General features: G+C 45.8%; 1 protein-coding gene across 1 annotated transcript; it reads right to left on the reverse strand.

Annotated features, from left to right (window-relative positions):
* Window positions 1-2,344: 2,344 nt before the first annotated feature.
* On the reverse strand, window positions 2,345-22,909 carry LOC139549558 (probable G-protein coupled receptor 149). Its single transcript, XM_071360183.1, has 4 exons — window positions 21,622-22,909; window positions 15,939-16,128; window positions 15,126-15,586; window positions 2,345-5,823 (listed from the first exon to the last, which is right to left on the reverse strand). The coding sequence occupies exons 1-4, from the start codon at window positions 22,603-22,605 to the stop codon at window positions 5,212-5,214; spliced, it is 2,247 nt and encodes a 748-aa protein (XP_071216284.1). The 5' UTR covers window positions 22,606-22,909; the 3' UTR covers window positions 2,345-5,211.
* Window positions 22,910-24,474: the final 1,565 nt, after the last annotated feature.

The following is a 24,474-nucleotide window of genomic DNA, read 5'->3' on the forward strand; positions in this document are numbered from 1 at the left end:
GGAGAACAGCTCTAAGTGACGCGGGGAAAAAATGCACATTCACTTGGTGCCTCCATCAGTGGTAAAATATTCACACTGTGGTTCAGGGAAATTGTTAGTGGAATGTTCATGAGGCAGAAAAAAACACTCTGTATTCTCACTCTGTATTCTCTCTCTCTCTCTCTCTCTCTCTCTCTCTCTCTCTCTCTCTCTCTCTCTCTCTCTCTCTCTCTCTCTCTCTCTCTCTCTCTCTCTCTCTCTCTCTCTCTCTCTCTCTCTCTCTCTCTCTCTCTCTCTCTCTCTCTCTCTCTCTCTCTCTCTCTCTCTCTCTCTCTCTCTCTCTCTCTCTCTCTCTCACCTTCTATCTCTCTCTTCAGACTGATTTACATAAAAGGATAGTTTTGTCTCACAGCAGTAGAATGAACAGTATGGTGAATGATCTATTCTGAGTCCAAGCTCTCAGCAGATTATATTAAGAGTACAGACACACACAGTGGGATGACTCAGACACAGAGGCCGGTGGTCTCCATGTTGACTTAATGGTGAGGGCCATACTCATTGGCAGCCATATGTCGGAGACCCTGGCATGAATACTACCATGGGTAATCTTCTCTCCACCCTTCCTCTCTGCTCTCCCTTTCAGTCTTCACTCTTTCATTTTGCTGCTAACTTTTAGTCCTGAATCGACTTCTCTCCACCTCATCCTTTAGTCCTGCATCCACTTCTCTCCACCTCACCTCATCCTTTAGTCCTGCATCCACTTCTCTCCACCTCATCCTTTAGTCCTGAATCCACTTCTCTCCACCTCATCCTTTAGTCCTGAATCCACTTCTCTCCACCTCATCCTTTAGTCCTGAATCCACTTCTCTCCACCTCACCTCATCCTTTAGTCCTGCATCCACTTCTCTCCACCTCATCCTTTAGTCCTGAATCCACTTCTCTCCACCTCATCCTTTAGTCCTGCATCCACTTCTCTCCACCTCATCCTTTAGTCCTGCATCCACTTCTCTCCACCTCATCCCTTAGTCCTGCATCACCTTCTCTCCACCTCATCCTTTAGTCCTGCTTCCACTTCTCTCCAACTCATCCTTTAGTCCTGCATAATCTTCTCTCCACCTCACCTCATCCCCTAGTCCTGCTTCCACTTCTCTCCACCTCATCCTTTAGTCCTGCTTCCACTTCTCCCACCTCATCCTTTAGTCTTGCATCACCTTCTCTCCACCTCACCTCATCCTTTAGTCCTGCTTCCACTTCTCTCCACCTCATCCCATAGTCCTGCATCCACTTCTTTCCAACTCATCCTTTAGTCCTGCATCACCTTCTCTCCACCTCACCTCATCCCTTAGTCCTGCTTCCACTTCTCTCCACCTCATCCCTTAGTCCTGCATCACCTTCTCTCCACCTCATCCCTTAGTCCTGCATCACCTTCTCTCCACCTCATCCCTTAGTCCTGCATCACCTTCTCTCACCTCATCCTTTAGTCCTGCATCACCTTCTCTCCACCTCATCCTTTAGTCCTGCATCACCTTCTCTCCAACTCATCCCTTAGTCCTGCATCACCTTCTCTCCACCTCATCCCTTAGTCCTGCATCACCTTCTCTCCACCTCATCCCTTAGTCCTGCATCACCTTCTCTCCACCTCATCCCTTAGTCCTGCATCCACTTCTCTCACCTCATCCTTTAGTCCTGCATCACCTTCTCTCCACCTCATCCTTTAGTCCTGCATCCACTTCTCTCCACCTCATCCTTTAGTCTTGCATCACCTTCTCTCCACCTCACCGCATCCCTTAGTCCTGCATCACCTTCTCTCCACCTCATCCTTTAGTCCTGCATCACCTTCTCTACACCTCATCCTTTAGTCTTGCATCCACTTCTCTCCACCTCATCCTTTAGTCTTGCATCACCTTCTCTCCACCTCACCTCATCCCTTAGTCCTGCATCACCTTCTCTCCACCTCATCCCTTAGTCCTGCATCACCTTCTCTCCACCTCATCCCTTAGTCCTGCATCCACTTCTCTCACCTCATCCTTTAGTGCTGCATCACCATCTCTCCACCTCATCCCTTAGTCCTGCATCACCTTCTCTCCACCTCATCCCTTAGTCCTGCAACACCTTCTCTCCACCTCATCCTTTAGTCCTGCATCACCTTCTCTCCACCTCATCCTTTAGTCCTGCATCACCTTCTCTCCACCTCATCCTTTAGTCCTGCATCACCTTCTCTCCACCTCATCCTTTAGTCCTGCATCCACTTCTCTCACCTCATCCCTTAGTCCTGCATCACCTTCTCTCACCTCATCCCTTAGTCCTGCATCACCTCTCCACCTCATCCCTTAGTCCTGCATCACCTTCTCTCCACCTCATCCCTTAGTCCTGCATCACCTTCTCTCCACCTCATCCCTTAGTCCTGCATCACCTTCTCTCACCTCATCCCTTAGTCCTGCATCACCTTCTCTCCACATCATGCCTTAGTCCTGCATCACCTTCTCTCACCTCATCCCTTAGTCCTGCATCACCTTCTCTCCACCTCATCCCTTAGACCTGCATCACCTTCTCTACACCTCATCCCTTAGTGCTGCATCCACTTCTCTCACCTCATCCCTTAGTCCTGCATCCACTTCTCTCACCTCATCCCTTAGTCCTGCATCCACTTCTCTCACCTCATCCCTTAGTCCTGCATCACCTTCTCTCCACCTCATCCCTTAGTCCTGCATCACCTTCTCTCACCTCATCCCTTAGTCCTGCATCACCTTCTCTCCACCTCATCCCTTAGACCTGCATCACCTTCTCTACACCTCATCCCTTAGTCCTGCATCCACTTCTCTCACCTCATCCCTTAGTCCTGCATCACCTTCTCTACACCTCATGCCTTAGTCCTGCATCACCTTCTCTCCACCTCATGCCTTAGTCCTGCATCACCTTCTCTCCACCTCATCCCTTAGTCCTGCATCCACTTCTCTCCACCTCATCCCTTAGTCCTCCATCCACTTATCTCCACCTCATCCCTTAGTCCTGCATCACCTTCTCTCCACCTCATCCCTTAGTCCTTCATCACCTTCTTTCCACCTCATCCCTTAGTCCTGCATCACCTTCTCTCCACCTCATCCTTTAGTCCTGCATCCACTTCTCTCACCTCATCCTTTAGTCCTGCATCCACTTCTCTCACCTCATCCCTTAGTCCTGCATCACCTTCTCTCACCTCATCCCTTAGTCCTGCATCACCTTCTCTCCACCTCATCCCTTAGTCCTGCATCCACTTCTCTCCACCTCATCCCTTAGTCCTGCATCACCTTCTCTCCACCTCATCCCTTAGTCCTTCATCACCTTCTCTCCACCTCATCCTTTAGTCCTGCATCACCTTCTCTCCACCTCATCCTTTAGTCCTGCATCCACTTCTCTCACCTCATCCCTTAGTCCTGCATCACCTTCTCTCACCTCATCCCTTAGTCCTGCATCACCTTCTCTCCACCTCATCCCTTAGTCCTGCATCACCTTCTCTCCACCTCATCCCTTAGTCCTGCATCACCTTCTCTCCACCTCATCCCTTAGTCCTGCATCACCTTCTCTCACCTCATCCCTTAGTCCTGCATCACCTTCTCTCCACCTCATGCCTTAGTCCTGCATCACCTTCTCTCACCTCATCCCTTAGTCCTGCATCACCTTCTCTCCACCTCATCCCTTAGTCCTGCATCACCTTCTCTCACCCCATCCCTTAGTCCTGCATCACCTTCTCTCCACCTCATCCCTTAGACATGCATCACCTTCTTTACACCTCATCCCTTAGTCCTGCATCCACTTCTCTCACCTCATCCCTTAGTCCTGCATCACCTTCTCTACACCTCATGCCTTAGTCCTGCATCACCTTCTCTCCACCTCATCCCTTAGTCCTTCATCACCTTCTTTCCACCTCATCCCTTAGTCCTGCATCACCTTCTCTCCACCTCATCCCTTAGTCCTGCATCACCTTCTCTCCACCTCATCCCTTAGTCCTGCATCACCTTCTTTCCACCTCATCCCTTAGTCCTGCATCACCTTCTCTCCACCTCATCCCTTAGTCCTGCATCACCTTCTCTCCACCTCATCCTTTAGTCCTGCATCACCTTCTCTCCACCTCATCCCTTAGTCCTGCATCACCTTCTCTCCACCTCATCCCTTAGTCCTGCATCACCTTCTCTCCACCTCATCCCTTAGTCCTGCATCACCTTCTCTCCACCTCATCCCTTAGTCCTGCATCACCTTCTCTCCACCTCATCCCTTAGTCCTTCATCACCTTCTTTCCACCTCATCCCTTAGTCCTGCATCACCTTCTCTCCACCTCATCCCTTAGTCCTGCATCACCTTCTCTCCACCTCATCCTTTAGTCCTGCATCACCTTCTCTCCACCTCATCCCTTAGTCCTTCATCACCTTCTTTCCACCTCATCCCTTAGTCCTGCATCACCTTCTCTCCACCTCATCCCTTAGTCCTGCATCACCTTCTCTCCACCTCATCCCTTAGTCCTTCATCACCTTCTTTCCACCTCATCCCTTAGTCCTTCATCACCTTCTCTCCACCTCATCCCTTAGTCCTGCATCACCTTCTCTCCACCTCATCCCTTAGTCCTTCATCACCTTCTCTCCACCTCCCCTCATCCCTTAGTCCTGCATCACCTTCTCTCCACCTCATCCTTTAGTCCTGCATCACCTTCTCTCCACCTCATCCCTTAGTCCTGCATCACCTTCTCTCCACCTCATCCTTTAGTCCTGCATCACCTTCTCTCCACCTCATCCCTTAGTCCTTCATCACCTTCTTTCCACCTCATCCCTTAGTCCTGCATCACCTTCTCTCCACCTCATCCCTTAGTCCTGCATCACCTTCTCTCAAAATCACCTCATCACATCTATACATAATGGACCTCTGAAGCACAGAATAGACACAGGATAAGTGTCCCAGAAGCCTTAGGCAGTGGCAGCTAATGTTTTGTCAAAATACATACTTAAAATATATAGTTAAAAGGCCAATCCTCCTGGATGTGCTTTCCCAGTCTGCATCCTTTGTGTGCTCATCAGTATTCTCTGTCTGCCCATTGTCTTCCTGTGTGTATCAGTCTTCTCTGTCTCTTCCTGCTTCCTGTGTGTGAATCAGACTGCTCTGTCCACTCCCTGCTTCCTGTGTGTATCATTTCTCTCTGTCCTCTTCCTGCTTCCTGTGTGTATCAGTCTTCTCTGTCATCTTCCTGCATCCTGTGTCTGTGTATCAGTCTTCTCTGTCCTCTTCCTGCTTCCTGTAGGCTTCGTTGAGCAGCTGTATCTCCTCGCGGTAGCCTCCTGTCTCCTGTGTCTGTCTGCGGCTATTCTGCCGGTGGGCCTCCACCGTGTCAGGGATGTTGATGTTGATGTTGTCCGCTTCGGGGTTGCCACTGTTGGGGATGAGCAGTGAGTAGGAGGCTGTCTCCCCCAGGTCACAGGAGACAAAGCGGTTCTCCTTCCGAGAATAGCGCAGCGACGGGGAGCGGGCGTGGGTGGACGACTGGCTGATGTTGGAGATGATGGACACGCTGTCCGTGGCCTCCTCGTTGTCACAGATCTCCAACACCTCCAGGTGGATCTTCACGTTGGTGTCCCGCATTCCCACCTCCGTCCCCACTCCCCCGGCCGTGCCTCCAGAGCTGGGGTCGTCTGCACTGGGCTCGTGGCCTACAGACTTGGAGCGGTAGACCTCCACCTTCTTGGCGGCGTGGGGGGAGATGGTGAGCCCTTCGCTGCTGACCTCATAGGTGGAGAGGGAGAGGGTCTTCCCTGTGGGGGAGTGCAGGGAGACGGTGCCCTGGAAGGCACACAGAGGGAGGGCCAGACCTCCCCCAGATCTCTGTAAGACAAGACAAACACAGACAACAGTCAAAATCTAGAAAAGCAACAACTATACATTTTATCTAGGGTATATACAGCAGCACACTTTTTTCAAAGACAGAGATATCTCAACGTAAATTTCCGATTACTTACAGATCAAAGAGACTGAATAAATATAGATCATTTGTGATAATGAATTTTGTTCATTTTTTTTCAATTTATATGCACTCACTGTTATGAGGTGGACATGGTAGTAGTTCTAAAAAGGCCTTTATCTTTGTTGAGAAACCTCTCAATGAGATGAGCTCCAGTTACACAGTATCTCTATGATATTTAACAAGGCAGTTTGATGAATGTGTGCGTCCACCAAGCTGTGAGTCCCTTCCCCTGAGTTCACATTGAGATCGAGGGCCTTGGAAGAGTGTGTGTGTGTGTGTGTGTGTGTGTGTGTGTGTGTGTGTGTGTGTGTGTGTGTGTGTGTGTGTGTGTGTGTGTGTGTGTGTGTGTGTGTGTGTGTGTGTGTGTGTGTGTGTGTGTGTGTGTGCAGGTGGGATTAGAGCACTGGGTATAATACCATTTCTCTCATTTCAAGCTTCCCTGCATCACTCAGCTAGGTGCTAGCATAGCTCTTGGTAATATAATGGGCGATCTGCATCACTCAGCTAAGTGCTAGCATAGCTCTTGGTAATATAATGAGTTATCTGCATCACTCAGCTAGGTGCTAGCATAGCTCTTGGTAATATACTGGGTGATCTGCATCACTCAGCTAGGTGCTAGCATAGCTCTTGGTAATATAATGGGTGATCTGCATCACTCAGCTAGGTGCTAGCATAGCTCGTGGTAATATAATGGGTGATCTGCATCTCTCAGCTAGGTGCTAGCATAGCTCTTGGTAATATAATGGGTGTTCTGCATCTCTCAGCTAGGTGCTAGCATAGCTCTTGGTAATATAATGGGTGTTCTGCATCACTCAGCTAGGTGCTAGCATAGCTCATGGTAATATAATGGGTGTTCTGCATCTCTCAGCTAAGTGCTAGCATAGCTCTTGGTAATATAATGGGTGATCTGCATCTCTCAGCTAGGTGCTAGCATAGCTCTTGGTAATATAATGGGTGATCTGCATCTCTCAGCTAGGTGCTAGCATAGCTCTTGGTAATATAATGGGTGATCTGCATCTCTCAGCTAGGTGCTAGCATAGCTCTTGGTAATATAATGGGTGATCTGCATCTCTCAGCTAGGTGCTAGCATAGCTCTTGGTAATATAATGGGTGATCTGCATCACTCAGCTAGGTGCTAGCATAGCTCTTGGTAATATAATGGGTGATCTGCATCTCTCAGCTAGGTGCTAGCATAGCTCTTGGTAATATAATGGGTGTTCTGCATCTCTCAGCTAAGTGCTAGCATAGCTTGTGGTAATATAATGGGTGTTCTGCATCACTCAGCTAAGTGCTAGCATAGCTCTTGGTAATATAATGGGTGTTCTGCATCTCTCAGCTAAGTGCTAGCATAGCTCTTGGTAATATAATGGGTGATCTGCATCTCTCAGCTAGGTGCTAGCATAGCTCTTGGTAATATAATGGGTGTTCTGCATCTCTCAGCTAGGTGCTAGCATAGCTCTTGGTAATATAATGGGTGTTCTGCATCACTCAGCTAGGTGCTAGCATAGCTCTTGGTAATATAATGGGTGATCTGCATCTCTCAGCTAGGTGCTAGCATAGCTCTTGGTAATATAATGGGTGATCTGCATCTCTCAGCTAGGTGCTAGCATAGCTCTTGGTAATATAATGGGTGATCTGCATCTCTCAGCTAGGTGCTAGCATAGCTCTTGGTAATATAATGGGGTCGATCTCTGCTATTCTCTCAGCTAAGTGCTAGCATAGCTCTTGGTAATATAATGGGTGTTCTGCATCTCTACACTGCTAGAGTGCTAGCATAGCTCTTGGTAATATAATGGGTGTTCTGCATCTCTCAGCTAAGTGCTAGCATAGCTCTTGGTAATATAATGGGTGTTCTGCATCTCTCAGCTAAGTGCTAGCATAGCTCTTGGTAATATAATGGGTGTTCTGCATCACTCAGCTAAGTGCTAGCATAGCTCTTGGTAATATAATGGGTGATCTCCCACCATAAACTGTAAATGGATGTTCTCAATCCATTATTACTTTCATTAACAATAACTTTTTTTACTTTTAAATTACAAGAATATTTTCAATAATTTAATATTTCGCATGTCATGTCACATTAATGTTGATGTACAGTATGTGTATATAAACACAGATTTCATTCTAAGAGAAAGAGAGAGAAACTGACCCAAAATTAAGGAAAGCGTTGAATATGTACAGACTCAGTGAGCATAGCCTTGCTATTGAGAAAGGCCGCCGAAGGCAGACCTGGCTCTCAGTAGAAGACAGGCTGTGTGCACACTGCCCACAAAATGAGGTGGAAACTGAGCTGCACTTCCTAACCTCCTGCCAAATGTATGACCATATTAGAGACACATATTTCCCTCAGATTACACAGATCCACAAAGATTTCGAAAACAAAGCCAAATTTGATAAACTCCCATATCTACTGGGTGAAATACCACAGTGTGCCATCACAGCAGCAAGATTTGTGACCTGTTGCCACAAGACAAGTGGGAGAGAGAAACGGTTAAGGGAGTGGCAGGTTGTCTAACTGGTTGAATTGAGCTTGACTAAGATGAGTGAATTAGTTAGACGTGGTGATCTGGTGATCTGACTTCCTCTGACTGAGGCATACGGATCTTACCCACCCTGTCATTCTCTCTATCTTCAACCCCCTCTCTTTCCTTTCTCTCTCTTATCTGTCTTACCCTCTGTCTCCCATTGTCTCTCTATCCCACATTCGAGAAAACTAAAGCATTGAGACGTCAATATGCCTGCCGTGCCTCACAGTCACGCTGGGAGGAAAACACACTGTGCCAGTCTAATCAAATAATGCACCAAGCCCATCACCGGAGCACTGGGGGGGGAGAGAGAGGGGGGGGGGGATAGAGAGAGGGGGGGATAGAGAGAGGGGGATAGGGAGAGAGGGAGAGAGGGAGAGAGAGAGAGAGAGAGAGAGAGAGAGAGAGAGAGAGAGAGAGAGAGAGAGAGAGAGAGAGAGAGAGAGAGAGAGAGAGAGAGAGAGAGAGAGAGAGAGAGAGACGAAGACAACATTCACACATCTCTCCTTGGCCCCAACAAGAGGACATGTTTCCAACCTCTGTTCTAAATTGGTTTGTTGTGTTTCTAAAATCTCCTTAACATTTCCCAGAGATAGAGAGTGATAGTGAAAGCTAGTGTCACCCTGTCTTTGTTAACACAGTGGGTAGAGTCACAGAAAGGCCAAAAATGTCTTTCTCCTTAATGTCTGGAAAACTAGAGGCTTGAGGCTTGTAGCAGTGGTGTAGAGGATGATAACAGGACACAACAACAACACAACCCTGACCTCTGTTTTCATCGGCTGGTAGCGCTGGGAAGCATGTGACCTGCTGGTCCTTAGTTCCTAATGTGTTTCCAGAAATGTTACATGTGTATATTCACGGATGATCACTCAGTATGCATTACAGTATGTGACAACTTCTTAAAAGACACACACACACACACACACACACACACACACACACACACACACACACACACACACACACACACACACACACACACACACACACACACACACACACACACACACACACACACACACACACACACTACTATAAACAGGATGTAAACTAAGTGCCAAAGCGTCTCTGCAGAGACACACTCCTTGGTGTTTACACCCAAGGCACGTCCTAATCGACAGCACAGCAGCGTTGTAGAAAGAAGCACATTTGTGTGTGTGGAATATGGTGTGTGTCTGGAGTACAATGCGTATTTAACACCTTCCTAATATTGAGTTGAATAGTAATTATGACAACTTCCAGTGGACGTCTTCCAACCTATCAGAGTTCTTCATCTGACATGTTGTCCACCCAATCAAAGGATCAGAGAATACATCTAGAACTGAAAGCATAAGCTACAGCTAGCTAGCACTCCAGTGCATAACATGTAGTGAGTAGACTCAAAGAGATAGACAATAGTTGAACAGTTTTGAACAATTTTTTTTAATTTTTATTAAGTGAATACAGCTAGTGAATACAGCTAGCTAGTTTTTAGCCTACTCAACCACCCGGCTCAAACAGAAAGGGATGCTAGGTTAGCCAGCTGGCTATGGCTAGCCGACACTGGAACTCTTCCAAGTCAAGGTAGATTTTGGTTTAATAATTATGAATTATTAGTTGGTTTTATTAATTTATTGCCACGGGCCCGCGGGTGTAACTGCTAAGCTGCTTGCTGATTGTAGCGGGTTTACTAACGCATTAGTTCTAGTAGCTATGTTGACAAGCTATGACCGCTAATATGGTGACAACAATGTAGGCTGTGTGTAGCGGTTAGCAGTTATGATATGAAGGCTTGGAAAGGTTTTTTCTCCTGGTCACAGACAGCTGATGTGTTGTTCACTGAAGTCCACAAACAAAGGGAAAAGGTGAGAGGAGAAGAGCACGTAGATGCGAGAAGGAATTCTACAACGAGCAAAATGATCATGATGTTTGTATGTGGCTGCTATGAAAGTGAACTGTGTCTGCGTGTGATTCATTCCGCCGATTTTCTTGAAAAAACATTTCTTAAAAGGAAGCAAACGGAATGAAACGGAGATAAACATACCTGAATTTTTCCAAATAGAAACTCTAGTTTGCAACTGTTGGACTAATGATTACACCCTGGATCAGCTAGATGCAGGCAAGAGTGTGCAAGAGTGTGCAAGGCAGTATTGAATGTGTCAGTGTCTGTCAGTTTGACTCATCAGATGTCTCTCTACCTACGTTGCAAACTTTCATAGACTAGGTTGTAGTAACCTCATGATGGGTTTAGTACAGGGAACATTTGAGTATCATGTAGCAGCCTAAACCTATCGATGTTTCAATGAACTGGGTGAATGGAATATGAATGACACATCACACAGTCATCCAATATGCTGTAATAGAAATAAGGCCATGTTCACAAAACAAAAATCATCCTCCCTCATCTTAATCGTCACCGAACGTCACTGAATTTAGGTAATATGTTCTTGTAGGTAGGGGTAAAAGTGATCCGGCAATCAGGATAGATCATCAACAGAGTAACAGCAGCAGCAGTAGCAGCAGCATATGTGAAGAGAATGAAAGAGTGTGAAAGTGTGTCTGTGTGTGTGTGTGTGTGTGTGTGTGTGTGTGTGTGTGTGTGTGTGTGTGTGTGTGTGTGTGTGTGTGTGTGTGTGTGTGTGTGTGTGTGTGTGTGTGTGTGTGTGTGTGTGTGTGTGTGTGTGTGTGGCATCGATATGCATGTGTGTGTGTTTTGTGTGTGTGTGAGCATATGTAGTGTGTGTGTGTGTGTGTGTATGTGTGTGTTGGAGTGTCAGTGTAGTATGTGTGAGTGTGTGGGTAGAGTCCAGTCAGTGTGTGGGTAGAGTCCAGTCAGTGTGGGTAGAGTCTAGTCAGTGTGCGTAGAGTCCAGTCAGTGTGTGGGTAGAGTCCAGTCAGTGTGGGTAGAGTCCAGTCAGTGTGTGGGTAGAGTCCAGTCAGTGTGGGTAGAGTCCAGTCAGTGTGTGTGTAGAGTCCAGTCAGTGTGTAGGTAGAGTCCAGTCAGTGTGTGGGTAGAGTCCAGTCAGTGTGTGTGTAGAGTCCAGTCAGTGTGTGGGTAGAGTCCAGTCAGTGTGGGTAGAGTCCAGTCAGTGTGGGTAGAGTCCAGTCAGTGTGTGGGTAGAGTCCAGTCAGTGTGGGTAGAGTCCAGTCAGTGTGTGGGTAGAGTCCAGTCAGTGTGGGTAGAGTCCAGTCAGTGTGTGGGTAGAGTCCAGTCAGTGTGTGTGTAGAGTCCAGTCAGTGTGTAGGTAGAGTCCAGTCAGTGTGTGGGTAGAGTCCAGTCAGTGTGTGGGTAGAGTCCAGTCAGTGTGCGTAGAGTCCAGTCAGTGTGTGGGTAGAGTCCAGTCAGTGTGGGTAGAGTCCAGTCAGTGTGTGGGTAGAGTCCAGTCAGTGTGTGTGTAGAGTCCAGTCAGTGTGTAGGTAGAGTCCAGTCAGTGTGTGGGTAGAGTCCAGTCAGTGTGTGGGTAGAGTCCAGTCAGTGTGTGGGTAGAGTCCAGTCAGTGTGCGTAGAGTCCAGTCAGTGTGTGGGTAGAGTCCAGTCAGTGTGTGGGTAGAGTCCAGTCAGTGTGCGTAGAGTCCAGTCAGTGTGGGTAGAGTCCAGTCAGTGTGTGGGTAGAGTCCAGTCAGTGTGTGGGTAGAGTCCAGTCAGTGTGTAGGTAGAGTCCAGTCAGTGTGTGGGTAGAGACCAGTCAGTGTGTAGGTAGAGTCCAGTCAGTGTGTGGGTAGAGTCTAGTCAGTGTGTGGGTAGAGTCCGGGTCAGTGTGTGGGTAGAGTCCGGGTCAGTGTGTGGGTAGAGTCCAGTCAGTGTGTGGGTAGAGTCCAGTCAGTGTGTGGGTAGAGTCCAGTCAGTGTGTGGGTAGAGTCCAGTGAGTGTGTGGGTAGAGTCCAGTGAGTATGTGTGTAGAGTCCAGTCAGTGTGTGGGTAGAGTCCGGGTCAGTGTGTGGGTAGAGTCCAGTCAGTGTGTGGGTAGAGTCCAGTCAGTGTGTGGGTAGAGTCCAGTCAGTGTGTGGGTAGAGTCCAGTCAGTGTGTGGGTAGAGTCCGGTCAGTGTGTGGGTAGAGTCCGGTCAGTGTGTGGGTCCAGTGACTGTACATAGAGCCAGTGCAAGAGAGTCAGTGCCAAAATAAATAATAACATTGGGCCAATGCTAATCGTCCGGGTAGCCATTTGATTAACTCTTCAGCAGTCTTATGGCTTTAGGGTAGAAGCTGTTCAGGAGCTTTTTGGTCTCAGACTTGGCACTCCGGGTACCACTTGTCGTGCGGTAGCAGAAAGAACAGCTTGGGTGGCTGGAGTCTTTGACAACATGTTAAATGTGCAACCAGAGGGAAAGAAATTCTAGATCACCTGTACTCCACACACAGAGACGCGTACAAAGCTCTCCCTTGTCCTCCATTTGGTAAATCTGACTCTATCCTCCTAATTCCTGCTTACAAGCAAAAATGAAAGCAGGAAGCACCAGTGACTCGGTCTATAAAAAAGTGGTCAGATGAAGCAGATGCTAAACTACAGGACTGTTTTGCTATCACAGACTGGAACATGTTCTGGGATTCTTCCGATGGCATTGAGGAATACACCACATCAGTCACTGGCTTTATCAATAAGTGCATCGAGAACATCGTCCTCACAGTGACTGTACAGGCAACATTCGCACTACCATCTGTGAGCTTTTTAAATTCACAATTAGAAAGCCATCAGGCTTGCCAGCGCCGACAGGTGCGCTCGGTACAGAGGCTATGGGTCATTTCTGCCTAACGTAATGTGTGTAAACTCACAAGTAGCCTAGAGAGATGAAAAGTCCATCTGTTGTCTGGGGCAGTTCTTTAGAATTGGCCCTGAATTACAAACGTTTTAATTATTGTTGGCCTACACAATATCACTATAGCTGCTGTTAATTCATGACCATGATTGCTCTTGATTGTTGACTTGTTCGCAAGTGAGAATAAAGCAGAAAAAAGGGGAAGTCTCGGAGGATAATGAATATTACACAACGGATGGGTCTAATCCTGAATTCTGATTGGTTAAACGCGTATTCCAGCTGGTGTCTATTCCACAAGTTATAATTTGAATATGTTGGTAACCCGTTGTATAAACGTGATAATACCCTCGAAGCCGGTGTTTTGTCGGATAAATTGGCACGGTTTGCCAATATAACAACAACACCCATGACACTATATCCAAAAAAACACTGGTTTCTCGGGCGTTATCACTGGATCATATGGTGGCTAGATAGCAGGGGACATATTGATCAGCCTTGTTCACACTGCAGGTCTTAATGCTCAAATAAAGTTTAGGAACACGGACTGTTCAAACAGCACGTTTACAGGTGACCAAGTCGAAATGTGTGCGTTCAGACAGCAGTCCGTTTGCTGACATGGCTACGCCGGTCGTCATAGTAACGACTGGTGTGTGAGCGGCGGTGTAGTCTGATTGGTGGTGGTTCTCCTGCATCCTATCACTGAGAAGTTATGTAGAAAGCTAAGCCGACAACAATGCGTCGACATGGACGTTTCCCAGTTACTTCGAATGTTCAAAATCATAGTTTAAGAATACTTTTAAATTAAAAACAATTATCCAACTTCCAAAACAAATCATTTTTGGCTTGTCACAGTAGTCAACTAGATAGTCACAGTAGTCAACTAGCTAGTCACAGCAGTCAACTAGCTAGCCACAACAGTCAACTAGCTAGTCACAGCAGTCAACTAGCTAGCCACAGCAGTCAACTAGCTAGTCACAGCAGTCAACTAGCTAGTCACAGCATTCAACTAGCTAGTCACAGCAGTCAACTAGCTAGTCACAGCAGTCAACTAGCTAGCCACAACAGTCAACTAGCTAGTCACAGCAGTCAACTAGTTAGTCACAGCAGTCAACTAGCTAGTCACAACAGTCAACTAGCTAGTCACAGCAGTCAACTAGTTAGTCACAGCAGTCAACTAGCTAGCTAGGTAGCTGTTTAACTTTCTAACACATTCACTAATTCGTTTGTAAACAATTAACAAGCTAACTAGCTAACTAACTACCACATGTTATTGTCAAAACTGTTAACAGAGTAGCTAGATATGGAAAATAAATCAGATTTGACCTTTCAGACACAATTTACATGGCCAGGAATAAGATTTGTATATGACTTCAAACCACCTATGAAAGTGGTTTGAAATGTGGCTTGAAATATCAGATTCCATGTGCTTTTTGGCAGTTCAGACTGCAGGAAAAAGAACAGATTGGAATTAGATGTGCAAATGAATCTGATTTGAGTCCCTTCAAACTGCCAGTGTCAACAGGGCTTCAATCTGTATGTTATCGGTGTTTCTTAATTCGGGTCCTGGAAACACAGAGGACCTGAATAATTTATTGTCTCAGCACTACACACACCTGATTTAAATCTAAAGCTTGATGATGAGTTGATCATTTGAATCAGGTGTAAGGTGCTAGGGCAAAAACAAAAATGTGCACCTCTTTGGGTTCCAAGGACCAGGATGAAGAACCACTGGGTTAGGCTATACACGTCAAAGTGATGCAGCCATAGTGTAAACATTTATTTACCTAGCTAGCCTATAGACTAACCCAGAGCCATATTATTTTCTAAATATATGGCACTGGTAGGTATAGACTAAATGTTTGTTTATGTTAGCCACTTAGGGAAACGTTGCGAGGTAAGCTACCTGTCTGGGGGTCCTCTCGGATTTACTCCTACACCACTCCCAGTCCGTCAGCTCCATTTTTATGCACTCTACACGCGACAGTCTCCGTTCCGTTCCCTCGAACACCGACGACGTGAGGTTGAGGTCCTGGTCTCTGTGGTTATCGTGAGGAAATTGGAGGCAGTCTGCCAGCGCCAGGGCCTCTCCTCCACCTGCCACTGCCTCGAGAAGCAGCTCGCCATGTTCACGCAGTGGGGAGCTGTCCACTGCACGTGGGGTCCTGAACTCCAGCTCGGCCTGCAGGCTCGCGACCCCGGAGCTGTCCAGCACGGCAAGCTGGTTTTCTGTGAAGTCGCAGTTGAAGAAGTTGTAATAGGAAGGTTTCTCGACGGACGGGGTTCGGTGGGGGTTGGTCGCGTGCGATATCTTGTATATTCCGTACCCTTTTTGGAAGGAGAGGTTAAATTCAAACCTCTTCTTTGCTGCGGGCAGAAAATGAAAATGTATAGTGACTTTTGCCCCCAAAAATAAATAAACATATTTAATTTAGATCAGTGATTTTTTTGACATTGATGTATGCTTACGTGTTTCAGACCCAAATTATGTTTCATTGTAAGAACTGTTGTGGTGTAAATGTGTTAGGTTTAATGTGTAGGTCTATACTGTGTGTTATGGGGCATTTACCATAATACTGTGAGTTTGATTCTCGTAGGCATATACTGTAGGCCTAGGTAGCTTATGTTAAAATGTTACGTCGCTTTAGATAAGCGTCTGGTTTTTCCACTCTGCACCTCAGCTCACTGGCCCTTTACAATCACAGAGTGCATAGCCTACCGGTGGGCTCACGCTCTGTGTCCCGCGGGCAGTTGATGAAGCACCCGCACGGAAGGTGGATCCAGCGCTCGGAGAGCATGAACACCGGCGTGACCGCAGGCGCCAGCAGGGTCAGGAAGAAGCTCACCGTTTCCACCGTTTCCAGGTACGAGCTGCGGACGTTTACGGCATGACGCACGAGCACCAGAGTCTGTGAATAAAACGGCATGTACTCATCATTAGATTACAACATAGGGTAATGTGGGGTAACTGCCCACCGCACACCGTAATTCCAACAGAAACCACCATATGTCACCAAATTTTCCCCAACACTTTCCCTGGCTGTCACTACTCTTGCTCAACAACAAATGGTATCTGTCTCATCTACATTTTTTAAGTCACTCTAACAAAATGATTCTGAGGTGAGTTGGTCTGGTATCTCCAAATTTAGAACAAAACATTAGAGCACCTTCCTAATATTCCTAATATTGTGATTTTATTGCTGCTCTTTAATTATTTGTTACTTTTATTTATTATTCTTATTTTTATTTTTTATTTTTTTTAACTGCATTGTTGGTTAAGGGCTTTTCACTGTTGTATTCGGCGCATGTGACAAATAAAATTTGATTTGATTTGTGCCCTCAAAACAGCCTAAATTTGTCAGGGCATGGACTTCAAAAGGTATCAAAAGCGTTCCACAGGGATGCTGGCCCATGTTGACGCCAATACAGTTGTGTCAAGTTGGCTGGATGTCCTTTGGGTGGTGGACCATTCTTGATACACACATGGGAAAGTGTTGAGCGTGAGAAACCCAACAGTGTTGCTGTTCTTGACACAATAAAACCAGTGCACATGGCACAAACTGTCATACCCTGTTCAAAGGCCCTTAAATATTTTGTCTTGCCCATTCACCTTCAGAATTTCACATGTTTTTATTTTAACTAGTCAAGAACAAATTCTTATTTACAATGATGGAACAGTGGGTTAACTGCCTTGTTCAGGACGACAGATTTTTACCTTGGCAGCTCTGCGATTCGATCTAGCAACCTTTCGGTTACTGGCCCAATGCTCTAACCACTAGGCTACCTGCCGCCCCACATACACAATTCATGTCTCAATTGTCTCAAGGGTTAAAAATTTGTATTTAACCTGTCTCCTCTTCCATCTACACTGATTGAAGGGGATTTAACTAGCAACATCAATAGCTTTCACCTGGATTCACCTGGTCAGTCTATGTCAGGGAAGGAGCAGGTGTTCCTAATGTTTTGTACACTCAGTGTATACAATCTTATTAATTAAGGCCAGGCACCACAAACTGAAATTACATTTTTACATTGTTGGTATTTTGGTCCATTAATATTAGTATTTTCAAAAAGTAAACGTAAAAATGTCAAAAAACTTGATTAAAATATGTATTTTCTTTAGTTTATCATACTACCGTCATCAACATTTGTATGAATTTTAACCACTTTATAATGGACATACATCAATCATTTCAAAGCTCACTACATTGAATTACAAAGAATTTCAAATGCCTATTTCATAGAAAATGTTAGAAACTGAACTATATTTAGTATCTGACTTTAAAGATATGGTGATTGGGTCTAAATAGGTTTTTGGAGTTTGGTAGTCTTAATTTATTGTACTTGTCTTTATCTGCCATTTCCAGAAAGTCAGACTGTTCACACACGCTAACACACTTGTTTCAGCTTCAGAAGCCTCTACATTCACCATATGTTGTGTGGTTATCCTTAGATATTATTCTCCAAACTTGCTCAGATGGAACTGTTTATATGCTGTCACATTTTTATTCTACATAACCTTTTTATTTGGAAAAAATTGACCAAAAAATACATTTTACGTACACGTCTTTAGTATTTTACAGATAAAAAGTATTTATCCACAATCTGTTTTGATCAAGTCCAGTCCTGGAGTGTAATTAACACAATGAAACAAAACATATTTGGGCTAGCTTCATCAAATGTCCAGAAAAATACTCTTGCTTGATATGCAAATATATGCATATGTAATGAGGTATTGCCTTTATTTGCATATTCAAATAAAAATTATCCGGAATATTGTAATACAAAAAAGTATTTAATTTGTGTCTAAATTCACCTGGTAAAAGTTGATTGGGATATGATTAAGAAAACAACAATTCCGTATTAGGGTGTGGAGCCTGGCCTTAAATGAATGGGTCATGTTATATATATTGTTATATATATATATTTAGTGTTATATTGCGTTTGTGCACCTCTGAGTGACGTTCTCTCGATTCCCTGGGTCATTTCCTGTTTTCATGTGTATCTGAGTTGTTGGCGTTCAAGCAGGCAGAAATCCGCCCGGTATGACGTAGCACCGTGATAAAGTCTCTCTCACTACACTGGAAGTTAAAAGGAATATGACTTTGAGATCTCTAAAACGTCTATCACACATGTCAGATTTCAATACTGGCTGATGTCATAACTCGGGAGAATGTATTCTCTCTAATGAGCCATTGATCATATTGTTGCCATATTCCTACCTGGAGAAATGTGTCATTTAACAGAGAGTTCAGCACATATTTCCTGTTTGTCTGTCTCTTTAGTCCAGGGTGCATTGCATGGTGCCGTTGTCAGAGATATTGTAGGATAGGAATTCAATGAATGAAGGAACGCATAACGCCCCCCCACCCCCCACCACCACCAGACTGTCGACCAATCGCGTTCACGTTGTCATGCTGTGTCACGCGGTTGCTAAGCTAATCGTCACACAATCCCTTCTAAAAGTCAGTGTATACGTCGAGAAACGTGCCTGTTTTCTTCGTAAGTACGTAATGTCACGATTCCAAAGCTATACGATATTATATATAGCTAGCGCTCAATAAACTCCCATTCACTCCTTGAAGGAGAGCACTATGACTTGAGCGGATACGGAAAATGGCAGCGAGTAGTGAGGACGAAATTGGTGAAAAAATAAAAAGTTGGTGAAGAAACTGGTTTCCTCCAGACGTGACGATTGGCATTCAGGCCAAAGAGTTTAATCTTGGTTTCACCAGACCAAGGAATCTTGTTTCTCGTGGTCTGAGAGTCCTTTAGGTACCTTTTGGCAAACTCCAAGCGGGCTGTCATGTACCTTTTACTGAGGAGTGGCTTCCTTCTGGCCACTCTACCATAAAGGCCTGATTGGTGGAGTGCTGCAGAGATGGTTGTCCTTTTGGAAGGTTTTCCCATCTCCACAGAGGAACTCTAGAGCTCTGTCAGAGTGACCATCGGGTTCTTGGTCACCTCCCTGACCAAGGCCCTTCTCCCCCGATTGCTCAGTTTGGCCAGGCGGCCAGCTCTAGGAAGAGTCTTGGTGGTTCCAAACTTCTTCCATATAAGAATGATCAAGGCCACAGTGTTCTTGGGGACCTTCAATGCTGCAGAAATGTTTTGTTACCCTTCCCCAGATTTGTGCCTTAACACAATCCTGTCTCGGCGCTCTACGGACAATTCCTTCGACCTCATAGCTTGGTTTTTGTCTCTGACATGCACTGTCAATTGTGAGACCTTATATAGACAGGTGTGTGCCTTTCCAAATCATGTCCAATCAATTGAATTTACCACAGGTGGACTCCAATCAAGTTGTAGAAACATCTCAAGGATAATCAATGGAAACAGAATGCACCCGAACTCAATTTCGAGTCTCATAGCAAAGGGTCTGAATAGTTATGTAAATAAGGTATTTCTGTTTTGAATTTTGAATAAATTTAAGAAATCTTTTCTAAAAACCTGTCTTCACTTTATCATTATTGGGTATTGTGATGTCATTATGGGGTATTGTGATGTCATTATGGGGTATTGTGATGTCATTATGGGGTATTGTGATGTCATTATGGGGTATTGTGTGTAGAATGATGAGGGACAAACGTAACCCATTTAATCCACTTCCCAAAAGGGAAGGGGTATGAATACTTTCCGAATGCACAGTATATACTATAATATTATAATATAATAATATATAATAATTTATAATATAATTGGATGCAGTCTATCACAGTGCCATCCGTTTTGTCACCAAAGCCCCATATACTACCCACCACTGCGACCTGTACGCTCTCATTGGCTGGCCCTCGCTTCATACTCGTCGCCAAACCCACTGGCTCCAGGTCATCTACAAGACCCTGCTAGGTAAAGTTCCCCCTAATCTCAGCTCGCTGGTCACCATAGCAGCACCCACCTGTAGCACGCGCTCCAGCAGGTATATCTCTGGTCACCCCCAAAACCAATTCTTCCTTTGGCCGCCTCTCCTACCAGTTCTCTGCTGCCAAATACTGGAACGAACTACAAAAATCTCTGAAACTGGAAACACTTATCTCCCTCACTACCAGTTCTCTGCTGCCAAATACTGGAACGAACTACAAAAATCTCTGAAACTGGAAACACTTATCTCCCTCACTAGCTTTAAGCACCAGCTGTCAGAGCAGCTCACAGATTACTGCACCTGTACATAGCCCATCTATAATTTAGCCCAAACAACTACTCCCCCCCCCCCCCCTTACTGTATTTATTTATTTATTTTGTTCCTTTGCACCCCATTATTTCTATCTCTACTTTGCACATTCTTCCACTGCAAATCTACCATTCCAATGTTTTACTTTCTATATTGTATTTACTTCGCCACCATGGCCTTTTTTTTGCCTTTACCTCCCTTATCTCACCTCATTTGCTCACATTGTATATAGACTTATTTTTCTACTGTATTATTGACTGTATGTTTGTTTTACTCCATGTGTAACTCTGTGTTGTTGTATGTGTCGAACTGCTTTGCTTTATCTTGGCCAGGTCGCAATTGTAAATGAGAACTTGTTCTCAACTTGCCTACCTGGTTAAAAATAAAGGTGAAATAAAAAATAAATATACCTTTAGGGGAGCCTAAAGATAAATAATACACTTGTTTAGAGATAGAAATTGCAACCCGTTTTTAATAAAGCAGTCAAATTTAAGGTGAGTGTGTTGGGGGCAACCCCCCCCCCCCTGGTAAAAGTGCACGGTGACGAGCTTGATGCTCTTTTCCAATACATATTGAGGGTCTTATTCTGGTCACATGCTTATCGATGCTTGCCTGCCGTTTGACAAATACAAATAATCTCTCTCTTTAGTCCATAATAATCTCATCATGTAGGCTACACACGCACGGTATCTGAGAGCTGTTGGCTGGAGCGCACTGCCAATATCAGAGTGGACACATTTATAACGCAACATTTTTGGGGGTGAAAAAACCCCCCCTCAGTAGATGAAAATGAGATGGGAATTATAATGAAAAAGTCATTTTGATGTGCACTACGTCATCACGCACAGCCTTTTATCCACAACAAGTCAGTTTGATGGAAACACATATCTGGTGGGGAAAATGTGCATATTGTTTTTATGCAGATTTTTGAATATTTGCATGAAAATCTGTTGCCAATTGAATGTAAACCTAGCCATAGTGAGGATATTAACAGTGAGATGTGCAATGCCATTTTGTGGGGCTAGTTACCCCACCTTACCCTACATGTTTTATAGAGTAGGCAGACGGCCTATTCAACGTGGCATTGCAGGACTAAGAAAATACACTGTATATAATGCAAAAGCATTATTAGACCCCACATGAACACCTATTTGTTATAGGAGCATACATAGCCTTTCTATGATTTGATATTTTTTTTATCTACACATTTTAGCATCTCTAGGCCACTCACCATCATCGGCATCCACAAGACAACTCTCACCACCGCTAGGATCATGGAGAAGCGCTTTTGTGCAAAGAACACCGGGGATTCCCAGTTACAGATGGTACCATCATCCCTCAGTACACGGTCAGAGTCCGGGTTTGAACAGGTATATGTTTCCACTTTGTCCCGCACCCCTAACCCTTTCCTCAAACCAACCGGACTCAGCTCGTTGTAGGTACTGAAACTTCTGTCCAAGCCGTCCCGAGAGAAGGACGGGAGGTCGCAGAGAGGCGCAGACCCGTCCCCTCTCAGATCCCTGGCTATATCCAAGTAGCTCGGATAGAACGTCCTCTGTGGCTCTCTGGAACACAGGAGCTGGTAGGTGAGAGGAACGAAGAAGAACACCAATCCGCAGAAACACACGGAGTACAAAGAAAAAAGGAGCAGAAGGTAAAAACCTCGTCTCTCCGGGAAGCAGCCGAGAGAGAGCGGAGTGAAACTCCCCCAGCCGCACAGGGGTAGTACACTGACGGCCAGGCTGACTACCCACACCCCTGCTATCGCCAACATCACCCTCAACGGCCGAGGGCTTCCTTCTCGCTTGGTAACGTAAAAGGTGTAGGCTGCGATAAGGCAAGCCTTCATATTGCTGGAGAGTCCTTGGAACACATAGAGAAGTCCCGATAAAGTGCATATGGTCACCGACCCTCCCTCTCCATCTCTCTCCCACTGCATGAGCATAAAGAGGGAGAGAGGTATCACGCTGAGCAGGTCGTCCACGGACATTGAAGCCACGATGAGCCACAGGATGGTTTTCCACCTCATCCGAATGAAAAAGAAGAGAGAATACACACTTCCCAAGAAGGTAAGAGCGGCGATGGCGACGCACAAGCCGAAGAGAAGCAGGCTCATCTGTCTTTGCGCCTCGGTGAGGTCCGTCCTCTCGTAGCTCGCGGTGAAAAGGCTGCTGTTGTTCGGCGATGGGGAGCTGAGAGTCGAGGACATTTTCATTTAGGTAACTTTGTCGACCTGGCTTGTGTTGCCCAATGTTCAGCCGCCCATATCTACATATATATATATATATATATATATATAAACTTTGAGCCAATGCCAAAATGTTACTAGAGTTATAACGGCACACATAGGCTAGACTACATCCCTGGTGAGTCACTCTGATAGGCTATATTTCAGCAGTCCAGTTGGATATATCTTGGATACATAACGGAAAGTAGCTTCCAGAATAGGACACCAGTGCACTTTGGACGCGTACTGGAGGAGATAGATGGCGAGGCTCCTCGAGGATGATGCTCCGCGATTTATGTACAAAAACCCCGAGCGGTGCGTACTGCACTTTACAAACCTCACGCTGTCGTCACTGTCTTTTCTTTCAATGGCAGAAGGGTAGGCTGGTGTGTAATACTAATAACTTTATACAAGTGTTCATCGTTCCAAGTGTTTAATGGACATGTGTTTCTTGCATATGCCCGCAGGGAGTGGGGTCACGGCCAGGGTCACCATTGTCCAGCGCACCTGGAACATTTGGCGGGGGGTTAAGTGCCTTGCTCAAGGACACATCAACAGATTGCTCACCTTGTCAGCTCAAGGATTCAAACCAATGACCTTTCAGTTATTGGCAGAACGCTCTAACCTCGAGGCTAGCTGCCGTGTGTGTGTGCGTGTGTGTGTGTGTGTGTGTGTGTGTGTGTGTGTGTGTGTGTGTGTGTGTGTGTGTGTGTGTGTGTGTGTGTGTGTGTGTGTGTGTGTGTGTGTGTGTGTGTGTGTGTGTGTGTGTGTGTGTGAGTGCGCGTGTGTGTGTGCGTGTGTGTGTGCGTGCGTGTGTGTGTGTGAGAGCTCCGGTTTCGAGGGTTGCGTGTTCAATCCCGATACTAGGCACTAGTTTTTAATAGTTTAGTTTGAACCCTCTCCCAACCCTTTAACATTCTGAATTCATGATCTGTTTCAGACAGTACAGAGTGTACGCAAACACACTCCATAATGCTGCTGGGTGGTCCTCTCTGTCATGTCTCAGACTACACACACACTCCATAATGCTGCCAGTGGTTCCCTCTGTCATGTCTCAGACTACACACACACTCCATAATGCTGCCAGTGGTTCCCTCTGCCTTGTAATTTGTTTTATTTAACCTTTTTTTTAACTAAGCAAGTCAGTTAAGAACATATTCTTATTTACAATGATGTTCTACCGTCGGCCTACCGGGGAACAGTGGGTTAACTGCCTTGTTCAGGGGAACAGTGGGTTAACTGCCTTGTTCAGGGGAACAGTGGGTTAACTGCCTTGTTCAGGGGAACAGTGGGATAACTGCCTTGTTCAGGGGAACAGTGGGTTAACTGCCTTGTTCAGGGGAACAGTGGGTTAACTGCCTTGTTCAGGGGAACAGTGGGTTAACTGCCTTGTTCAGGGGAACAGTGGGTTAACTGCCTTGTTCAGGGGAACAGTGGGTTAACTGCCTTGTTCAGGGGAACAGTGGGTTAACTGCCTTGTTCAGGGGAACAGTGGGTTAACTGCCTTGTTCAGGGGAACAGTGGGTTAACTGCCTTGTTCAGGGGAACAGTGGGTTAACTGCCTTGTTCAGGGGAACAGTGGGTTAACTGCCTTGTTCAGGGGAACAGTGGGTTAACTGCCTTGTTCAGGGGAACAGTGGGTTAACTGCCTTGTTCAGGGGAACAGTGGGTTAACTGCCTTGTTCAGGGGAACAGTGGGTTAACTGCCTTGTTCAGGGGAACAGTGGGTTAACTGCCTTGTTCAGGGGAACAGTGGGTTAACTGCCTTGTTCAGGGGAACAGTGGGTTAACTGCCTTGTTCAGGGGAACAGTGGGTTAACTGCCTTGTTCAGGGGAACAGTGGGTTAACTGCCTTGT

Source organism: Salvelinus alpinus, chromosome 22 (assembly GCF_045679555.1).
Source record: "Salvelinus alpinus chromosome 22, SLU_Salpinus.1, whole genome shotgun sequence".
Taxonomy (NCBI): domain Eukaryota; kingdom Metazoa; phylum Chordata; class Actinopteri; order Salmoniformes; family Salmonidae; genus Salvelinus; species Salvelinus alpinus.